The 20,428-nt window shown below is 47.5% G+C and overlaps 1 protein-coding gene across 3 annotated transcripts in view; it reads right to left on the bottom strand.

Annotated features, from left to right (window-relative positions):
* Eva1c (eva-1 homolog C) overlaps positions 1 to 20,428 on the bottom strand; it is a 78,638-nt gene that overhangs the window by 19,559 nt on the left and 38,651 nt on the right. Inside the window, exons 3-4 of one of the 3 annotated variants that reach the window (XM_047563895.1) lie at positions 19,933 to 20,053; positions 14,315 to 14,467 (exon numbers count right to left, since the gene is read on the bottom strand). In XM_047563895.1, coding sequence (XP_047419851.1) covers positions 14,315 to 14,467; positions 19,933 to 20,053 — 274 coding nt within the window. Of the gene's footprint in view, positions 1 to 14,314; positions 14,468 to 19,932; positions 20,057 to 20,428 lie in introns of all 3 variants that reach the window. The other 2 variants (XM_047563894.1, XM_047563896.1) reach the window with 2 other exon arrangements.

The following is a 20,428-nucleotide window of genomic DNA, read 5'->3' as shown; positions in this document are numbered from 1 at the left end:
CCTGGATTCCTGCTGCCTGTCTCTGAGGCTGGCTCTAACACTGTCCCAGGAGCCTCAGTGGGAAGCTTCTGCTCCCTCCTCCTCCTCCTCCTCCTCCTCCTCACACCCTCCCCTCTCTGGGGCCCTAGTGGGACACTCACTGTGGGTGAGTGGGCATGGAAAGGCACTGCAGGTGACAGGGGACATGCAATGGGGCTGGCTGCTTGTGCAGATGCAGAGCTGTGGGTGGTGATGAGTTAGGTCGGTGGGTCTTATGGAAGCCACTGTGTCTGCCAGAAGCTCGGTTGGGGCTGTGCTGTGACTGAACGTGTCCCTCACAGTTCATGTGCTGCATACTCCCCAAATGCATATGCTGATGGTATTTGGAGGTGTGGCCTTTGGGGGGTGATTAGGATTAGGTGAGGTCATCATGGTAAGGCCCCCATGATGGCATTAAAGGCTTTAGAGACCTCAGCTAGCATGATGGCTCTGTCTTGTCACAATGCCCTTCACTGTGTTATGACAGCAAGAAGACTCTCACCAGAGGCCAGCACCATGTCCTCGGACTTCCTGGCCTCCAGAATGGTAAGCTAAATAAACCTCTATTCTTTATAAATTAGCTAGTCTGTGGTATTTTGTTGTAGCAAAAGAAAACAGTCTGAAGCTAAAATCATAAATCCATACATCTACTGAGAGAAAGGGGTCAGAAAAAGAAGCAAGTAATGGCTCAGGTAAACTACCTGGCTGATCCACAGAGAGGGTGGTGCATGTGAGTCGAACAGGCTAGTACAGGCCCTCAATCAATAAATGGAAGCTCCTTTGTCAAGGATGCTGGCATCAAACTATATTCCAAGGAGCCCCAGTATTCTAAGGAAGCACCCTGGGGACCGCATAGTGTAGGTAAAGGGAAGGAGCATGTGTCTCACGGAAGCTCCGTTTTCATCTCTGTGTCAAATGGAGAGTTGTCAAGGAGTCTAGTTGAAAGAAAGCTCTATGGCTAACCACGAAAAAGTTGGAAAGACAATGACCTTGAGGAAAAAGCAATTAAATATATATGTGTGTATATATGTATATGTATAAATATGTATATATGTATATATATATATATTTTTCAGTCCTCTGTGTCTGCAAGTTTCATATCCTCAGTTCAAACAACAACACATAGAAAATATTTTTTAAATTCCAGAAAGTTCCTAAAAGTAAAACTTGAATTTGTTGTGCTCTGAGAACTGTGCTGAATCCGCAAGAAAGAAGTGGTGTGTGTTCTTCTATTAGGTAATGGAAGTAACCTTCAGAGGGTCTCAGGTTTACAGAGGGCATGCATGGTCGGTATGCAAACACCACGCCACTTCATTCAAGGGTCTGAGGGGTCCTGAGCCATCCCCCGCAGATACCGAGGGATGGCTGTGTACATATCGCCACCAGTGGGGAGGGCTATTATAAAAGCAAGGCTTTGACTATATTCATGAAGGTTCCGTCTATTCTGTTAAGAACAATTCCACAGTGCCTGATGATTGGGGTGCTGGTCACACAGCAGGCACTTGACAAATAGGTATTTAATGAATGAAGGAGTGGACTGGAGTAAACAGCCTAGCCCATCAGCCAATACACACATCCCATGTATCTGGCTTTAGAATGTGGGTTTTTTGGGGAAAGGGAGTCCCTGATCTGTGAGTTTGAATCTGGGCTGAGAAAAGCCGCCTCCAGGAAAGAGGTTTAACTGTCGCTCTTTTGAGTGGCCCCTGGATCAGCTCTTCTCAGCAGCTACCCCGGGCTTGGAATGAATCCATCTTTCCCTGCCCGCTCAGAATACCCCAGTCTAAAGAAGGCAACTTGCCAGACCTACTCCGGTGGTTCCTTCTGAGTGACGAGTACACAAGGCAAGTCAAGAAGTTGATAAAGCTGAAACAGAATGTTTTAAGGGCCTGTCTCTACCAAGTGCCAGAAACGTCAAGTACACCCTTGTGAAGAGTAAGTTTACCTCTATTACAGGTTGAGCATCCATAATCCAAAAACCCCAAATCCAAAATGCTTCAAAATTTGAACTTATTGAATGCCAACGTGACCACCACTGGAAGATTTCATACCATGAAGTTTTGTTTTAGGTGCAAAATTATTAAAAAATATTGTATAAATTACCTTCAGGCTTTGTGTCTAGGCTTTCTGTGAAGCGGAAGTGAATTCCTTGTTCAGACTTGGGTTCCATTCCCAAGGTATCTCATTATGTACAAGCAAATGTTCCAAAATCCCAAGAGTAGAATCCAAGGCAGAGCACCGCTGGTCCCAAGCATCTGGGCTAAGGGACACTCAGCAGCAGCAGAGAGGGAAGGGCATCATTGGGGTCCACCCAAGGCTCAAATTAAGGTCTCATAGATTGTTTGCAAAGGTGGGGCTGGAAGGAGGGTGTGGGCACCATTGCGGACCAGGAACAGCGGAGAGATGTTATCATCTCCTCAAGGGGCCAGGGCGGTGGGTTCCAGAACACGGAGAGGGAGGCTCCAGGCAAAGGGAGGCTGAATGGAGCTGGGGCCTTGGACTGAGGTGGTGATGCTTCTGCTGTGTGAGTGGGACGTCCTGCAAGATGAGAGCCCTGGGGCAGGACAGTGTGCACTCCCCGGCTGCCCACCCAATGCTGGGCGTGCCCGTGAGGTTGCCAGGCGACTGCAGAATCGAAAGCCCACGTAAGGCTGGGGGTAGGGCTCTGTGGTAGAGCTCTTGCCTAGCATGCCTGAGGCCCTGGGTTCAATCTCTCTCTCATTGGTGCCCTGGCTATGAGGTGGGCGGCTTTGCTCTTCCATGTCCTCCCTACCGTGTGCTACCTTGGCTGGCAATGAGCCCTGCCAACCAAGCATTCACTGAAACCTCTGAAACCTCAAATAAACCTTCTGTCCTTATAAGTTTATTATATCAGGTATTTTGTTATAGTAACAGAAAGATGCTAACACATTCAGGAAAGTGGGACTTTTGAAAAAAGCCTACAGGACTTTGACAACCGATAAGTCTAAATTACATGCCTTCTTTGGTCCTGTGAAGCAAAAACAAGCTTCTAGGGTATGTTGTGCAGAACTAAATATTAAGGCCCAAAACCTGTATGTAGAAAAAAAAAAATGGAAGGAGATTCACAAAGAAGGTTGTAGAGGATATTTTCTGTTAGAGGGAACGATATATATTCCCTCTCACCCCTTTTGATTTTAAGGTACTTTCCACATTTTAGTGAGTTAACATTGCTCTAAAATAAAAAAGTACAAAATGAACTTTCTCAAAAAATAGAAGAGACAGGTCTGGACAGAAGACAACTTTTGAGTAGCAAGAGTCTTGGAGGCATTTTTTTCAAAAGTGTAACATTTTCTGTAAATATTATATTAAACTATACTTTGTATAACTTAACTTGTCCCAGAAGCCATGAGAAGTTTCTCGAGAAGTAAAGACATCCTCTCAACGTTCCTCAAGTTTATTTTTTTACAGCTTTGTGGGCGCACAGGGTTGATTAAGGATGTTTTTGTTGTCTTTAGGAGCCTCGTTATTATTTGGGGTTCTTGGCTGAGACGTTTACCAGTTGGGACAAACAAAAGATTCTGTTTCTCCTCAAATAAACTCAACTGCAGTCCTGGAGCGTAAGGCAGCCCAGAGTCCCTCCTCCACCAGACGGGGTCTCTCAAGGGATTTGCCCTGCAGTGCGGGGTTCCTGGACAAGCTGCCTGTGTGGGAATCACGGACATTATCTTAAAAGGTCAATGTTTTCAAACGTAATTCTTGTTGTTTCCCTTTTTTCTGTTACAAAATAAATACATGTCCATATTAAAAAGCACAGATAAGCCAAAAAATCCCCAATAAATTCCACTATCAAGAAAAGAAATTGACCTTTAAAGAACATGCCTCCCTTTTCTGTGTGCAAGTCCCTCCCCATCACCAGCAGTGCATGCATATGACCATGAATTCGACTCCTTCCCACGTAGTAATAAATTTGTAAACATTTTAACGTATGCATTCTTTTAAAGAGCTGCACGAGCTTTTCGTTTTGTGGATGGGCCAGCATCCACAAAGCACAAGCATGGCAGCTTCCGTAGGAATTCTTGGTGTTGGATTGCTTTGTCAGAGGGTATTAAAAACATTAAGACTTGGGACACAGACTGCCAAACTATTATCCAGAAAACTGGCTCCAGTATGTTTTGCTGCCAGAATTGTACGAGAGTCCTAGAGATGTTGTGCTTGCGTAGAGCTTTATGGACAAATGTGCCAGACCCTATTCTTTACACTTGAGAGGCTGAGGCGAGAGGATTGCAAGTTTTGAGGCCAGTCTCAGCAACTTAGCAAGGCCCTAAGCAACACAGCAAGACCATGTCTCAAAACAAAAATCAAAAGGGCCGGGGATGTGGCTCAGTGGGAAAGTGCCCTGGGTTCAATCCACAGTGGGGGAAAGAAAACAAGACTCCCCGGAAATAGCTGATGGGAGGTCTTGGGGCGGTCGGTATAGTGGACATGTTTGCGTGGGAGTGAAAGAACTTATCTCAATGAAAGAACCCACGTGTGGTTTCAGGAAAGGGCGCAAGGTGATTCAGGTGTGACTCAGGTTGACCACGTCCTTGTTGACCCTGAGCTCGGCACCATTTGAGGGTTTTGCTGTTGTTTTACGGTGGTTCTTTCCCTCCCACGCTGCTTTTCTTTGCGCTCTGCCTAGCTGGCAGACTCCTCTCCACCCTCAGTACGTGTGATAACAAGGTATTCAACCATTTCAGTTTTGACTTTTGGCAATTGTTAAACACTGAAACTGAAGTTAATCGCTCTGTACAGCCTGTGTTTATTTAGATAATTGGGCTGGCTGCTCTTAAGTGGCCCTGTCTTGGCAGTGGGAACTTCTGGCACCCCTGATCTTTGGCTGAAAAGTCCAGACCTGCCCACACTTGGCCTTGGGACAACCTGAGCCCCACCTTCGCGGGCCGTCCTCTTATTAAGGAAATAGCAGAATCCCTGGATCCCATCCAGAAAACCTAACTGCAGCAGGAAGTGACGCCCCATAGTGCACCAGCCAGGCGCACTTTCTGAATCCCGGGGCCTCGTACCAGGTTCTCTGGGAAGGCTCACTGCCTCCTTGTGTTAAAAATGCCATCTGCTGGCATTCACTGGGGACCAATGAGGAGCCAATATTTTCATGCCTTCCTCTCAGTTTCCCTTCCCCAAGATGAGGCCTAAGTTCTGATGGATCCGAGTTGCTCCAAGACCTTTCATAAATGTCCCTGGGTGAGCCACTGTCCCGATGAAGAACTCAGATCCATGTCTTAACAGATCCCTCAGGAGAGTAAGGTGTCACTTTCTGAAGAAGGTCTCACACTGGCTTGCTCTGTCTGTCCTGCCACTTCTTCCCTTTTACTTAAAAGCATGGTCATCAATTTTGCATTAGCTGGTGAGAGCTGCTGTAACATATACCACAGACCGAGTGGCTTAAATAGCAGAAATGTATGTCTGGAGGTGGGAAGTTCAAGATCAAGGTGCCAGCAGGGCTGGTTTCCTTGGAGGCCTCTCTTCTTGGCTTGCCAATGGCTGTCTTCTCCCTGTGTCTTCACATGGCCACTGCTCTGTACATATCTCCTCTTAGAAGGACAAAGTCACCTTGGATTAGGGCCCATCCATATGACCTCATTTTACCTTAATCACTTCTTTAAAGACCCCATCCCCAAATAAGACCACATTCTGAGGCACTGGGGGGTTAGGGCTTTAGTGTCTGCATTTTGGAGGGAGAGAACACAAAGCAACCCAAAACAGCCTACCAGGTGATTCCCTGTGTAGCCTCTTCCCACAAACCCTAAGAGCTGTCTCTGTGCCCAGGAGAGTAAGGACAAGGTGACAGTGTGCATCTCTAATTGCTCTTCTGCATAACCTTCTTGGGAGAAATCAGCTGCCATTTTTTTTTTTTTTTTTTTTTTGGTGCTGGGAATTGAACCCAGGACCCTTGTGCATACAAGGCAAGCACTCTACCAACTGAGCTCTATCCTCAGCCCCTGCCATGTTTTCTTTTAACCCATTTAATTTTGGACTATTTTGTTACACAGTCATAGAAAATGAATATGTTTTGATCCCTGGAAACGGATTGCTGGAGTAACAAAATCCTAAACCACAGTAATGCCCTGAGACCGGTGGGAGATATGAGCTGGGAGACCCGGAGGGAAGAATAGGTAAGTCTGAGGACCTTGAGGAGAAGCCTAGTATCTGCAATCTTGGTGCCCATGGCCACCTGCAGCCTTGGTGCAAAGCTTCCAGACTCTACAGGGACTGGCAGCATGTGCTGGGTTTTCCCTGAAGGTGCCCGGGCTATCCTCAGCCCCTGATTTTGGTCTTGAGCAGCTGTATCTTTACCCTTTACTCTGCTGTGCCACACAAATATAACCGTCTATGTGTGGGATGATGGGAGAAGGTTGGGAAGCTCTGTTCCAGACAAGGCTGTGGTGTGTGCCCCTTTGTGACCACTTCATGCCTACACCCCACACCTGGACTGTCTCATGCATGCTTAAATGTCATGCCCAGGGGATGGGGGCACCGCCCTCCTCCCTCTGCACCACAGCTCAGAGGCTGTTTTGAGGCAGGCGTGAGGACCCTTGGATTCTTAGAAATGTCCAGTGGGAGCATGCATCCCCTTGGAAAGGTACGAGGGGTACCTCCTGCCTGGAGGTGCTTGTGGGGACATGATGGCATCTCATTCATAACTTGGGGATCACACATGCACACACCCTGACTTCTACCAGGGTTCCTCTACCCAGCCACTCGGTTCCTTCCTCTCAAATTCATTCTACATACAACACACACGGAATAGAAAAAAGTAACCACTCTGCATAATAAACCCAAACTACAAGTTCAGAAATAATAGACTCTGAGGGTGGGACTGTTATTGCAGAAAAAGCATAGAAAGGGCTACTCTCTCTACTCTTCCAAGAGGTGATAAAACTTTGTGAAATCAATCAATCAATCAATCAATCAAAGTCCCAACAGGAAAAAAAAAAAAAGGCTACCGAAACAATGTGTATAAATAGGAATACGAGAATCTCAAAAACGTGGGGAAATGTTCAAGGTCATTCATAATCCAAGAAAGGCAAATGGAAACAGTGTTGCCAGATCATCTTCCACCTCTTAGATTGAAACATTCAGGAAAATCATACATATGGCTGCAAAGCCACAGTTGAGCCTTACTCTTTACACATACGAGTTGGTAGAAAAAGATTTTGGCTGATACGTTTGAAGAATAGAAAACACGCCTATGCCCTCGTTGGGTAGAAGATGTCTGAGAATTTCTCCCAAGAAGACATTCCAGGAGAAAGCAAAAGCTACAAGCACCAGGTCCTTATGCATTATTTAGAATATGTTGAAAGTCCAAAACAACAAAAATATCCAGGCACCGGACAATGGTTAAATAAGTTGTGTAATGTATCCCTTTAACAAGATGGCCAGGGAGTGATGGACATACTTAGGATCTTGTTGGCCACCTGGAAAAACACCCATGACCAAGGAAAAAGAAAAAAGCAGAATACAAATCAGCATGATGTGAAACTTTTCTATGCTGACACAGTAGGACTTTGAAGAAATGAAGACTAGAAACATTATCATTTGGACACAATGTGTAGTCGGATCTTTTTGTTATTTCTGTTAAATGTTACTGCAGTGTTTGTGCAGAAGGAAAATAATGATGATGATGATATTGTAGAAAGGCCTAGAAAGGCTCTCTCCCCCATGTCTGAGTCTTAAAGACACACTTCCCTGTTGTGAAAACCAGTGTTCCCTGACTACTGGGTGCTTCTTAATCACGTGCCTTTCCAGCAGGGCACCCTGGGTCTGAAGCACATGGGGTTTGCCAGACCTTAATTTATATGCAAGAGGAAAAGCATGCACATCAACCCTCTCCAACCAGATGTTCCGGGATGCAAACTGCAGAACACCCTTCTAGAGGCTTCTGATGAGAACCAGTCTGTGTACCAAACCATGCCAGGGTCTCCGGTGAAGGATAAATAGCCCTTTCCCCTTCTTCAAAGCCAGGCGACTGAGCTGCGGTAATAACTGGGAAATCAGAGCAGAGATCACACACACACACACTGGCAGCCTGTGGCCCGGATGTCGCCTGGAGGCATGTTTTGTTTGGCTCACTCGGTGTTTTAAAAGCTGGAACATTTCGCATTTTTTTAAAACCCAGATTTCCAGCATCTCAGGAGTGGTGAGGAGCTACAACAGGCCACCTTCGCAGCCCGCAGTCAGCCGACCCCCTCTCTGTAGGAGCCGCGTGTGGGCGCCTCTGCATGCGGAGGAGGGACTCTGGTTCATCCGCACGTCTCCAGGTTCACAGGGGCACCTGTTCTGTGCCAGGCGCCACTCTAGTTGCTGGGAACTCCAGAGACGCAGTCCTGTGGAGCTCCGTTTCTGGGGAGATGGGCCACACGCACATAACGTGGACTGTTTCCACACAAGGAAGAAAATCGAGCAGGGAGAACCGGAGAAGGGCGGCAGGGGCAGGTGCTGGGACACTGATCCCAGGTGAAGTTCCAGGAGACTGCTGGATGGTGAGACTGAGCCAGCTACACAGAGGTGTGGAGGAGAAGAGTCCAGGCCAAAGAAAGAGCTGGTGCAAAGGCCCGGGGGTCTGAATGAGCATGAGATGCTCCAGAAGTCATGAGGTAAGGGGCAGAGTGGCAGATGTCAGCAGGGACCGCAGGTATCCTAATTACAACGGGCAGCGTACAGCGCTTCACAGAGGGGACAGTGAGATCTATCTTACTTTAATGACATCCCTCTGCCTGCTAACTGTAGGGCAGCAGTCCTAAAGGTGCAGGGAGAGAAGCCCAGAGTGGGCTGGGAGCAAAGAGTAAAGATTACAGGGACACCGGCATCCCAGGACTATAGGACTTGTGGATAGGTCACCGGTTAGAGCCAGGGGTTCAAAGAGTGTACTTTTTCAGGTGGGTGACATCAAGCCTCTTTATACCGGAGGGATACAGAGATGATTTTACGTGCCAAGCACACGTTAAAATCTAAGCCGTGGTTTAACCTGGCCACGGAATGAATGGCTTCTTAGCATTTGGTTAGATGAAGAAGATGCACCCACAGGCACAGCCTGGTACCCCGGCACACCTTGAGATGTGCCCACCCAGGAGGTGAGAAGGGAGCTAGGTTTCCACGCGAGGCCAAGTTGGGATGCACTGGGCACCCTCAAAGGCCACCCTTGGCTTCCTCTCTGGGCCCCTTCACACGGAAGAGCACAGAGGGGCTCTGGCGTTTGGCCTGTGGCTCACAAAGGCCGTGCAGAGCTTGCTCATCCCGTGTGCACCAAGCACAAAGACGGACGCCCCGACGGTGAGGCACACGGGTGGGAGAGGCTGCACAGGTCCTCCTGCCAAGCTCAAGCTGTCTGTCCTGAACGGCTGGCAAGACATGCAGACTCCACTCACAGACCCTCCCCCGTCCAGGAGGCTATGGACAGCTGACCTGAGGAGTCCGCCAATCTCCATGGAAACCTGTCTTTCTTTTGGACATGGTACCTGGTGATAGTTTATTGGACTGATTAATCTGACTATTTAAACCTAGTCCCCATCCAACTTCCAGGAACATAGGCAGCAATCTACTGAATTTAAATCATTGAGCTGACCGATCTACTTACTCAGCTGAATGACTTTTTTCCTTTTTGGGGGGCTACTGGGGATTGAACTCAGGGGCACTCGACTACAGAGCCACATCCCCAGCCCTGTTTTGTATTTTACTTAAAGACAGGGTCTCACTGAGTTGCTTAGGGCCTCACTTTTGCTGAGGCTGGCTTTGAACTCACGATCCTCCTGCCTCAGCCTCCCAAGCCACTAGAATTACTGGCATATACCACCGCACTCCGCCTGAATGATCTTTTCTCAGAACAGCTGAGACGATCTCTTACTGCTGCTTCCCCAAACACATGCAGCCAGGGAAGATCTAGGAAGCCTGAGAAATGGGGTGCCCTTCCCCTTCTCTGATATGGTGTTGAGGGAGCAGAATGCACACAGAAGCAGCAGCCCGTGGTGCCCTGCAAAACCCCATGAATCCCCTTTAGGAAACTTGCTGAATAATAAAAAAGAATGAAGTCGTGTTCTGCAGAAAGGGGTTAGATGGGAGAGCTTCTTATTCAGCCAAGGAACCCGGACCCTGCAGGGAGCCATGCAGGTGCCAGGAAGGGCAGCGACAGTTACCTAGCAGAATGCCTCTGGCCTCCCTGGGGAGACAGGCAAGCCCAGGAGCAGGGAGACTCCGACAATGGCCCAGGCAATGGTCCCTCCCCTAAGACAGTAGCAGGGAGAAGGCAGACAGAGCAGCAAGAAGCTGTAGTTTGTTGAGAGGGAGGATGGAGTTTCAGGAACTCACAGGTCGCTTGGGGAATGGAGTAGAGGAGGGTGACATTAGCAGCCAATAGAAAGCCCCCTCACAAATACCTCTCTGCCTGGTTAGCAGTCACAGCTGTGAAGACAGGAGCCCTATCACCCAGATCTACTTAAGAGCAGCTGGATGCCCATGCCAGCCTGCCTCTGGGGTCTGCCAGAGCTGCCCTTTAACAGCTCTCCTCCATCCTCAACAGAGCAGCTTTCCCCCGACGCTGGGTATGGGCCTATACATTAGTCCATTTTCGGTTACTATAACAAAGTGACCTGAAGCTGGATAACATTATAAAGAAAAGAGGTTTATGAGGCTCACAGTTCTTGTTCAAGGTCAAGGGCCCACATCTGGTGATAACCTTTTCTGACAGTCCTGAGGCAGCTCACGGCATTAAAGGCAAGAGATGAGAAGAGTATACGTGTGTGTCTCTTCTGATCTTTCACTTTCTTCTTTTAACATCACCAGTATTCAATCACAGAGACTCCATGAGGCCATTGGGATGACCTTACCTAAAACTAATCCCCTCCCAAATCCCCACTTTTTTTTAAAATAGTACTGGGGATTGAACCCAGGGACACTTTATCACTAAGCTACATTCCCAGACCCTTTTGTTTTTTATTTTGAGACAGGGACTCACAGAGTTGCCCAGACTGATCTCAAACATGTGATCCTCCTGCCTCAGCCTCCCAAGTAGTTGGAATCACAGGCGTGCACCGCCGAGCCATAGCATCCTGCCCGGGCCCTCTAAACGTCATGTCTTCATAATGTAAGTTACAATCATCCCGTCTCCAGTCTCACAGGGTTAACTTATTCCAGCATTATTTCAAAAGTCCAAAGTCTCATCTGAGACTCGAGGCAAACTCCTCGCAGCTGTAAGCCTGTCGATAAAAACAAGTCACCTGCTTCCCAGATACCAGGACAGGGCAGGTCTTGCACTGTGCCCCTGGAGGGTGTCCTGAGCCCCTTTCCTGCCCTGGAAGGGCTCTGGGTCTGCAAGGGGAGGGGCAGCCTCTCCGGAGGACCCGGGGTCCTGTTTCCTGTTCTGATGCAAAGCCCCTGACTCGTTTCATCCACACTAATCTCTGCAAGTGGTTTCTTGGTCACAAACCTTCCCTGCTTTTCTCAGCTCCTTCCTTGGCCAAGCTGGGGGTTTTTCAAACCTTTCCATCCTGTTTCCTTTTGCTCTTGAGTCTCACAGTCAATCTGACTGAAAGCAGCCCATGAGGCCCAGGCTGCAGTGCATGTAAATGCCTGTGCTTTTTGACATCACCTCTGCCAAGTAAACTAGCCTGTCACCTTTAAGTTTCACAAAGTCTTCGGGCTTGGACACCATGCAGTCAGGGTCTTTGCTCCATCATAACAAGGGTGACCTTTTCTTTAGTCTCCAAGAGGATCCTTGCTTCCATCTTAGACTAATTCCCTGGTCTCTTCTCCTGATCCTCACCAGACACTCCAACAATGCTCTCCATACAGGAGTCCCTGTCTAGCCTGCTCCTTCAAACTTCCAATCTCTGCCCAAGTGACTCCAAAGTCACTTCTACATTTTCAGGTATAGTTATGGTAATGACCCCACATTCCTAGTACCAATTTTCTGTATCAGTTTGTGTGCTTTTACTATAATCAAACACATGAGCTGGGTAACATTATAAAGGAAAGAGGTTCTGCTTCTAGGTCAAGGACCCACATCTGGTGATGGCCTTCTTTCCATGTGTGTGGTACTGGAGATAGAACCTAGGGACTTGCACATGCTGGGCAAGCATTCTACCACTGAACTACACCTCAAGCCCTTTCTTAAATTTTATTCTGAGACAGAGTCTTAGTAAATTGTTGAGGCTGGCCTCAAACTTATGATCCTCCTGCTTCGGCCTCCTGAGCAGCTGGGATACCAGGCACGTGCTACCCTACCTGGCTTGGTGAAGCCCTTTCACTGGCAGAGTCCTGAGGCAGAGCAGAGCATGACAAGGCGACAGACAGAGAGCAGGAAAGACAGCAGAGTCTCTCCTGGACTCTCTCTTCTTTTAAAGTCACCAATATTCTGTCAGGGGAACTCCCCTGGGGTGGCCTTATCCGATCCTAATCACCTCCTCAAGGGCCTCCTTAGGCACCAGAGTCAGATCAGGGTTCCCCCTCCCAATACTTCCAGTGGGGAGTAAATGTCAGCTCACGAACCCTGACTGTGCCACACCATCACGAGCCCTTTGGTGGCCCGTGATCCTGGTGATCTGGTTCTCTCCCAAGTCACCTGCAAGTTCACCCATACAGTCGGTCAGATCAATTCCTTTTTTTTTTTTTTTTTTTTCTTTTTTAGGTCCAAGGTTCTTCTTAGACAAAAATTTATTCTTACAATTAATTTTTAATTTCACATGCCATTCATGAATAAATTGTAATAATTTAATATATCGAGGAGCTCATTTTTGAAGTTGATCAATAAGTGTGACTGCTTGGGCTGTCTCGTGGCCAGGCCTGCTCTCACTGGTAATGTAGTAGAGAGACATCAAGCTTTTTCACTGTTACAGGATGGAATTTGATGGTTAATTTTATGCTTCCATGGACCAAGCTTCAATATCCAGTTACTGAATCAGAAATCAGTGTAGATGCTACTGTAAAGGTATTTTTTAAGATGATACTGACATTTAAATCAATAGACTTGCAGTAAGATAGATTGCCCTCCGCACTGTGGGTGGGCCTCACGTAATCAGTTGAAAGCCTTAAGGACAAAGACAAGTTTCTCTAACAAGGAATTCTCAAGGCTGCAGGAGAGAAATTCTGCCTGAGTTTGCAGCCTGCTCTCTGCAGAATTTGAACTCAAGATCTCAGCATCAACAATCCCATGACTCTCCAGCCTGCCAAACTGTCCTGCAGATTTCAGACTTGCCAGCTAACGATCTCTTTCTCTTTTTCCACGTGTGCACACACACACGTGCACACTCACACACACGATTTCATTGGTTCCATTTCTCTGGAGACCCCTGACTAATAGCACAGAGTGACTCCGATGGGTGGGGCTGTCAGACTACACTGGGCTCATCTCAGCTCCAGACTGCAGAGCACTAAGTGACACTGAGCACTCTAGATACCATCCAGCCTCCAGGCCTTGAACTGGCTCCCCTCTCTCCCTGGACACTCCTTTCCAAGTGTCTGCAGGGTCCTTCCCTCGTCTCCTCCAAGTCTCTGCCCAACGCGCGCCTTGCTCCATTAATCTCACCTCTCCGCAGCTCGCCCCGCTCCTCCGCCTCCACTCCCTGGTGTGAGTTCCTCCTTAGACTTATCTGCACCTGACGTAGGACATAACATCGTCCCTCAGTGTCGGGGGCCTGGGTTCCAGGGTCCCCTGCAGATGCCACACTGCACGCATGCGCAAGTCCCTTAGACAGAACGGCGCGGTGTTTGCACACCACCTCCGCACGGCTTCTCGTGCGCTCTACATCATCTCCGCATGATGAACACCTAGTGCGATGTACAAACTAGGTCAATATGTGGCGCACTATTGTTTAGAGAATAATAATAAGGCGGGGAGGAAGTTTGTCCGTGTTCAGTTTAGGTAAAGCTTGCCCCCAAATGTTTCCAAACTTGATTTCAATCCTCTGGGACGAATCATCAGAAGCAGAACTCAGACGTGAAGGCGACCGTCCTTGTTCCTTTCTTTTCTGTTTTCTCATGCCTCCCTGTCCACTGCTGGGAGGTCAGATCATCGCTGTATAGACTGTGCTGGTCACTGATGCCGCCCCAGGGCTCAGACAGGGCTCTGCATACAGCAGGTGCTCCATAACTACTCATTGTGGAATGAATGAACAACGGGCAGATTAAGGAGAGTGGGGCAGAAAAAGGCCCAACGCCAGGAGGCAGGTCCTCCTACCCTCGACTTTCCCTCTGATCCGGATACTGACCCCTGGAGTGGCTTCGTTCCCAGGGGACCCAGGACTTTAGTCCACTCAGACGGCACCTCACTAAGCAAACAAGCACGTACCGAAGGGGGGCAGGCGCTGGGCGTCCGAGGCGCAGGCGTCCCTCTCCTGGGCCCTCCTGCCGTAGCTGGCGGAGTAGATGTTGAGGAACTTGGACTGGTGGCAGTGCAGCCTCAGCTCCTGGTCTTCGCACACGGTTGCGTTTTTCAGTTCATCTGCGGTAGAAGCGAAAGCAGCGGCACCATCAGCTTCCCTCGGAAGGAAGGGTGAGCCCCGTCCCGGTCCTGGCTGCCGGTGCCCCAGAGCTGCGCTCCAGGGCGTCTGTGGCCCTGGAAAACAGTCCTCTTCAGGAAGCAGTGGGAAGTGACCTGCTGACAGCACCAAGACCCCAGGAAGGACACCGAGGCGCAGAGGAGACCAGGGTGAAGGGAGCAGAGCTGGCTTAGGCCTGGCCTGCTGGGAGCTTCTCTCTCCCCACTGGATCTCATGGATTCCTGACTGCAGGGGCCCTTTAAATGTGGACCCAGCAAAAGACTGGGAGTGACCTGGGAGATGCACCCAGGTAAACCTCGCCACCAGCACCAGCTAGGCAGCAGCTTCCCCAGAGATGAAGACAAGCAGATGATACAAAAGCAAACTCTTATTACTATTATTATTTTGCTAGGAAATCGGGCCAAAACAAGGTGCTGAGTCTGTAAAGAATCCCTCTTTGTGGAAGTGAGACGTTGCCTCATGTCCAATAATCCAGGAACAAGGACCCCACGGGGCTACCCTGAGCTGAGCAATGTGTGCTGTTCAGAAGGAGGTGGGCAAAGTTTGCTTATCTGTTTGCCATAACAGAATCTTTCTTTGAATGTCATATGGTGACATTATAAAGGCACTGCTGAAGAAAACAGTTTAATTTTTAAGAGTGTATCCCCCAATCATTCAATTAGTAAAAGGTTTTAATAATGATTTTATTTTAAAAATACCTGCTAACACTCCAGACACAAAAGACTATGTATCAGAGGGTTCCATTTACCATTGTTCCCATATCATCTGAGCTCCTGCTTTGTAGGTTTTCACTTACCCACAGTCAACCACAGGCTGAAAGTAGCAAATGGAAAATTCCAGAAAGATTGACTACATTCCCATAACTTTTATCACAGTAATTGTTATTATTATTTTATTATTGTGTTGTTAAACTCTGATTGTGCCTCGTTTATAAGTTAAACTTTATCATAGGTATGTATGTATATATCAGGCATCTCCTGGGGGGTCTTGGAACATATTCCCCACAGTTAAAAGGGGACAGTCATCATGTGTCACTGGACAATGGGAATAAGTTCTGAGAAATGTGTCACGAGGGAATTTGGTCACTGGGTGAACATCACAGTCACTGACACATAACTAGATGGCTACACACCTACGCTACCTGGAAGAGACTATTGCTCTTAGGCCCAGAACCTACAGGCAATCACAACACAATGATGAGTTTGTGTGCACCTAACCACAGCTACACATAGAAGAGGCACAGTAAAAACACTGGTTGATGGGAATTGTCCAGATCCCTTATAAGCTTATGGGACCACAAAGGTGACCAGTCACTGTGGACACGTAATTATGTGGCACATGACTATATATACTATATTCAGAAAGGGAAGTCTTTAGGAGAAGAATGTAGATTAGTGTTTTCCTGAGACCAGGGATATCATCAAGGAGTGATAGAAAATAGACACAGGAAGCTTTTCGAGATGGTGGAATGTTCTGCAGCTGGACTGTGGTCATGGAAGCAAAACTCAGCAAATACACTAAAGATCATCAAACTGTGCCTTTAAAAATGCATGATTTGTATGCTATAAAAATTATACTAACTTAATAATATCTTTATCTTAAAAAGAATAATGACTAGTAGTCATTAAACACACCCTTTCCACTGGGGCCTGTTCTAAGGGCTTCAGGTGTATTAATAAATTTAACACTCAAAACAGCCACGGGAGCATGAACACCTCCTTTGCACAGTGTCGGAGATGCAGAAGTTGTTTGGAGGCATGATTCACATATTCTGGACACTAACTAGTGACTTCTGCGTTTGAAAATCTCCCAGTCTGTCACTTACTGTAAACTTTGCAAAATCAAAGCCAAGTAAAACATACAGGGGATCATGGTAATTTACTTGCATATGTGGTTAATCCCCACTGCAATATTTTATAAATAAAAAAAACCAAAAAAACAAAAATAGTCTTAACACCCTCTGCTCTGCTTTTTTTTAACTTTATTTTAATTTTTTTCCTACTTTCCACAGAGCAGACGGGAGCTGCTGAGGTTGTCCCGGGCTGTTATACCGGGCTGTTCTGGCATAGTGGTGGCAAAGGGAGGGAGACCATGCCCAGAGGGAAGACGACTAACAACCATCCTGCCCTGAGTTCCCTCATGAACTCGTGTTCCCTTCCGCTTTACCCTCCTGGACTGAAGGCCAGCTGATTCCAGGTCCCCTGCACTTAAAGTCAATGTTTTCCAAACCGTGATAGAAAGCCCACTGATGAGTTTGAGATCAAGTTAGTGGGTTGCGACCAGCACTTTTTAAAATAAGGAAGACAGTAGCTTAGAAAACATCAACGGGCATCCCACAAAGAAAGGATGAACACCTGATCCGTGGAATCAATGTGTAGAATGGTTTGCTCACTATGGGTTGCATTCAGCACAGCGTGAAAGTTCCCACCAGAGCCTTCCAGAAGGGTGTCAGCAATACACATTAGGACTTTGGTTGGTGGCTGGATCTTCGTATCCCCAAATCAATGATGCTTAAGCTCCAAACTTAGAACATGAAAGAAAATAATTTCCAAATGTAAACTCTGCCTTCCCATAACTTGCAAATTCCCATGACTTTCTACCCAAATCAGAAAAACAGCAGTGAGACCAAACTGTTGGACCGCAGAAAGGAAAACCTTTATGACCTCGAGATGATCACCAGCTTTAGAGCTGGCAAACCCTGGCATTGTTCCTTAATGCATTCATCCCCTCTTTTGTTTTGGGTGGTTGCAACTACCTGCAGTCAACTGAAGCCCAAAATTATTAGGCGGAAAAGATTAAATGGAAAATTCTAAAAGTAAACAATTCATAGTTTTAAATTGTGCACTTTTCTGAGTAGTGAGTAGTATGCTGATTTTTTGCCACTTGGCTTAGTGCCACCCACGACATGAATCATTCCTTTTTTCAGTGTATCCACTTGGTATATGCTACCTGCCTGTTAGTCACTTACTAGCTGTCTTGGTTACCAGATTGATTGTCACAGTATTGCAGTGCTTGTATTCAAATTATCTGTATTTTACTTAATAATGGTCCCAAAGCACCCATGTATTGATGCTGGTGATTTTATTATAGTATGTTGACATAATTGTGCTGTTTCATTGTTAATTTTCATTAATCTCTTACTGTGCCTAATTTATAAATTAAACTTTATAATAGGTGTGTCTGTATAGGAAAAACATAGTACACACTAGATTCAGTACTAGCTGTGGTTTTGGGCGTCCACTGGAGATCTTGGAACACATTCTCTATGGATAAGATTGGCCTACTGTGCATAAAATGGGAGCATTCAGGATAATCAAAGGCTCAGAGCAGAGGGTAGTATTGCATATTATTAGCCCAGGAAAAGAGCAAAATTTGAAATTTGCTAGGCTCAATCCCCAGTGTGGTTGCTACTAAATGTGTCTCGCTCTCACACCATGATAGAGTGAAGTGTAAACATCCTAAGTCAGGAACCATCTGTACAGTTACTTATCAGCAATAACCCTTTAAAGATGGGCAGCGGAACAATCTGCCATGATAAAAGTACCTTATTATTGGCATTTCTTACGATTGTCAGAACCTGGGGATATTAAGATGCAGACGAGCGTTTGGTCACTTGTGTTTTTAGATTCTGTTCGGGTTGCCTGCCATTCCGCTCGCCCAGGACAGACCACACCATTCCCCCGCTGCCCTTGGTCTCAGATCTTTCTCAGAATCACTCCTATCTTCTTTCTCGAATGACAGCCTCCAGTGACTGACTCTTCTCCATGACAAGTCCTGTGCTAAGCCTTTGACATGTGACACTCTACTTAGGGTCTCTACAACAGACCTGGGTGGAAGCAGCATTATCTTCATTTATGATGGAGTCCTCAGAGAGAGTCCTGAACACGACCCAAGAGGACACAGCTGCCCACTGAAGAAAGGATACAGATCCAGCATTGCCTAAACCCAAGACCCCACCTGGGCCAAAATCCTCTGGCGACCTGAGCTGTGGGAAGTGGAGGGAATGTGACCCCGCTTGGAATCCCGCACACGTTTCTGAGTCTGCAAGGCATGTCAGGGGCCCGCTAGGCGGTAAGATCTGGTAATGGAGCACACGGCGCATGGCGGAGTCTGGCTGTTCTGTAATGTTCACACCTATTTGTGCGTATTTGTGATTGTGTTTGTGTGAGTGTGTGAGGGTGTGTATGATAGTGAGCATGTGATAGCATGTGTGTGTACAGCAGGGGAGAGTACATAGGATAAGGTGTGTGTGTCTGTGGAGCACCTTGAGAGTGTGTGATTGTGTGCATGTACCTGGGTGTGTAGTGGGTGTGAATGTGTGTGAATTAGTGAATGTGTGAGTGCGATTGCTTGCACTGTACCAGGGCAGAGCCAGAGGGGCAGGTCGAGGTTTCTGGGCCCTAGCAGGGAAAGGGTTTCAGAGAAGCTTGGGTGTCTGCAGAGAACACCTGGAGGTTTTCCCCAGATGTGCAGTGCGGATGTGGCATCCATGTGACCCGAGGACCCAGCACCAGTGTCTTGGGGGAATTCTGGGCTCCAGGGGAAGAACCAACAGAGAACAAAGTGCAAAAAGGAAAACTGATTGGTTGAGATACAGGGGGTATCATAAAACTATTTATTCCTTATGTTTTGGTTAAATGTTGTTGTTCTCATTTCTTTTCAGCAGATTATTTAAGAAGTCTGAATGATGCAATCACTCTCGAGCCAATGGGTGCCATGTCTGCACGGCACATCTGGGGAGAACCTCTGGATGCTCTCTGCAGACATTCGAGCTTCTCCCAAACCCTTTCCCTGCTAGGGCCTGGATAGCAATGTAATCGCTCTGGGTTTTTCTCAGGCACATGCTGGGTACCTGGAAGCACAAGCCATTCAAGAATTATTTTGGCTGACAACAGGTTAATCACAAAACCAATGTGCATTGGAAGTGGCAAAAGTCACTGGAGAAAGGCACAGGAATCAGAGAGGAAAGATCGCGCTGGTCATTCTCCTTGGGAACAAAAAATGGCCAACAGAATCTCTGCCATCAATAAAAATCAGCGCAGCCGGTTCATAAACGTCTGAAGCAGCAGGTTCTGGGGACAACCATGCTTCTGGTCCTCAAGGACTCCAGCCTCGAAAAAGCAGAATTAGTTCCTCGTTTTGAGGAAAATCGATGGCTCTTGCTTGTCACCTCTGATATTTTGGCATCAGTCAAACTGAGTTGTACACACTGGGAAGGATCTTTAGATTCGCGGGGATTTTAAGAATACGCATGCATTCTTTCTGCCTGCCTGTCTCTCTCCCTCTCTCCCGACTAACAAGACTTTCAGAGTTGGATAAACACCAAGGGCAGAGAATTTTCATCAAGAGTATCAATGTAACCGGGAACCACCCCAAAAGCACTGTTCCCCCCTCAGAAGTTACTTACTAGGTTGGCATTTAAAGGAGACCAGGAGGTATTTACTGCTTCCTGGACAAAGGTCAGGTCCGAAGACACGGCTATTGACCAGGAGGTGGCAGGCCCGCCGGTTCTGGCACTCGTCCAGCACCTTCTAGAAGGAGGTAGAAAAGGCTCAGGCTTGTAAACCGCACAGTGTCTGCCAGACCCCACGCCCGGGCTGCTCCCGCCCCGAGGACTGCGACAGGACAGAAGCAGCTACATGTGTTCGCTGGCGCTGGCGGCCTTCTCCCCCTCCTTCCTGAGGGAAGACACTGATCCAGCAGAGCCAGGGCCCTCCTGAGAACAGCACCCACCCAGCCCCAGCTGATGCTGCGACTGATTCTTTGGGGAAAAGTGCTGTCCCCTGCAGACATGGGGACCTGGGCAAGATCAAGTGTCCCCTTTGAGGATTAGGCTGGAGGGGACTTGAAGGAGGGGACCTAGCTTTAATCGAGATGAGCAGTGTTGATCAGGAATCATTGAT

Source organism: Sciurus carolinensis, chromosome 9, assembly GCF_902686445.1.
Source record: "Sciurus carolinensis chromosome 9, mSciCar1.2, whole genome shotgun sequence".
Taxonomy (NCBI): domain Eukaryota; kingdom Metazoa; phylum Chordata; class Mammalia; order Rodentia; family Sciuridae; genus Sciurus; species Sciurus carolinensis.
The sequence above is the reverse complement of the archived record's forward strand: the minus strand, read 5'-3'. Positions and strand labels throughout refer to the sequence as shown.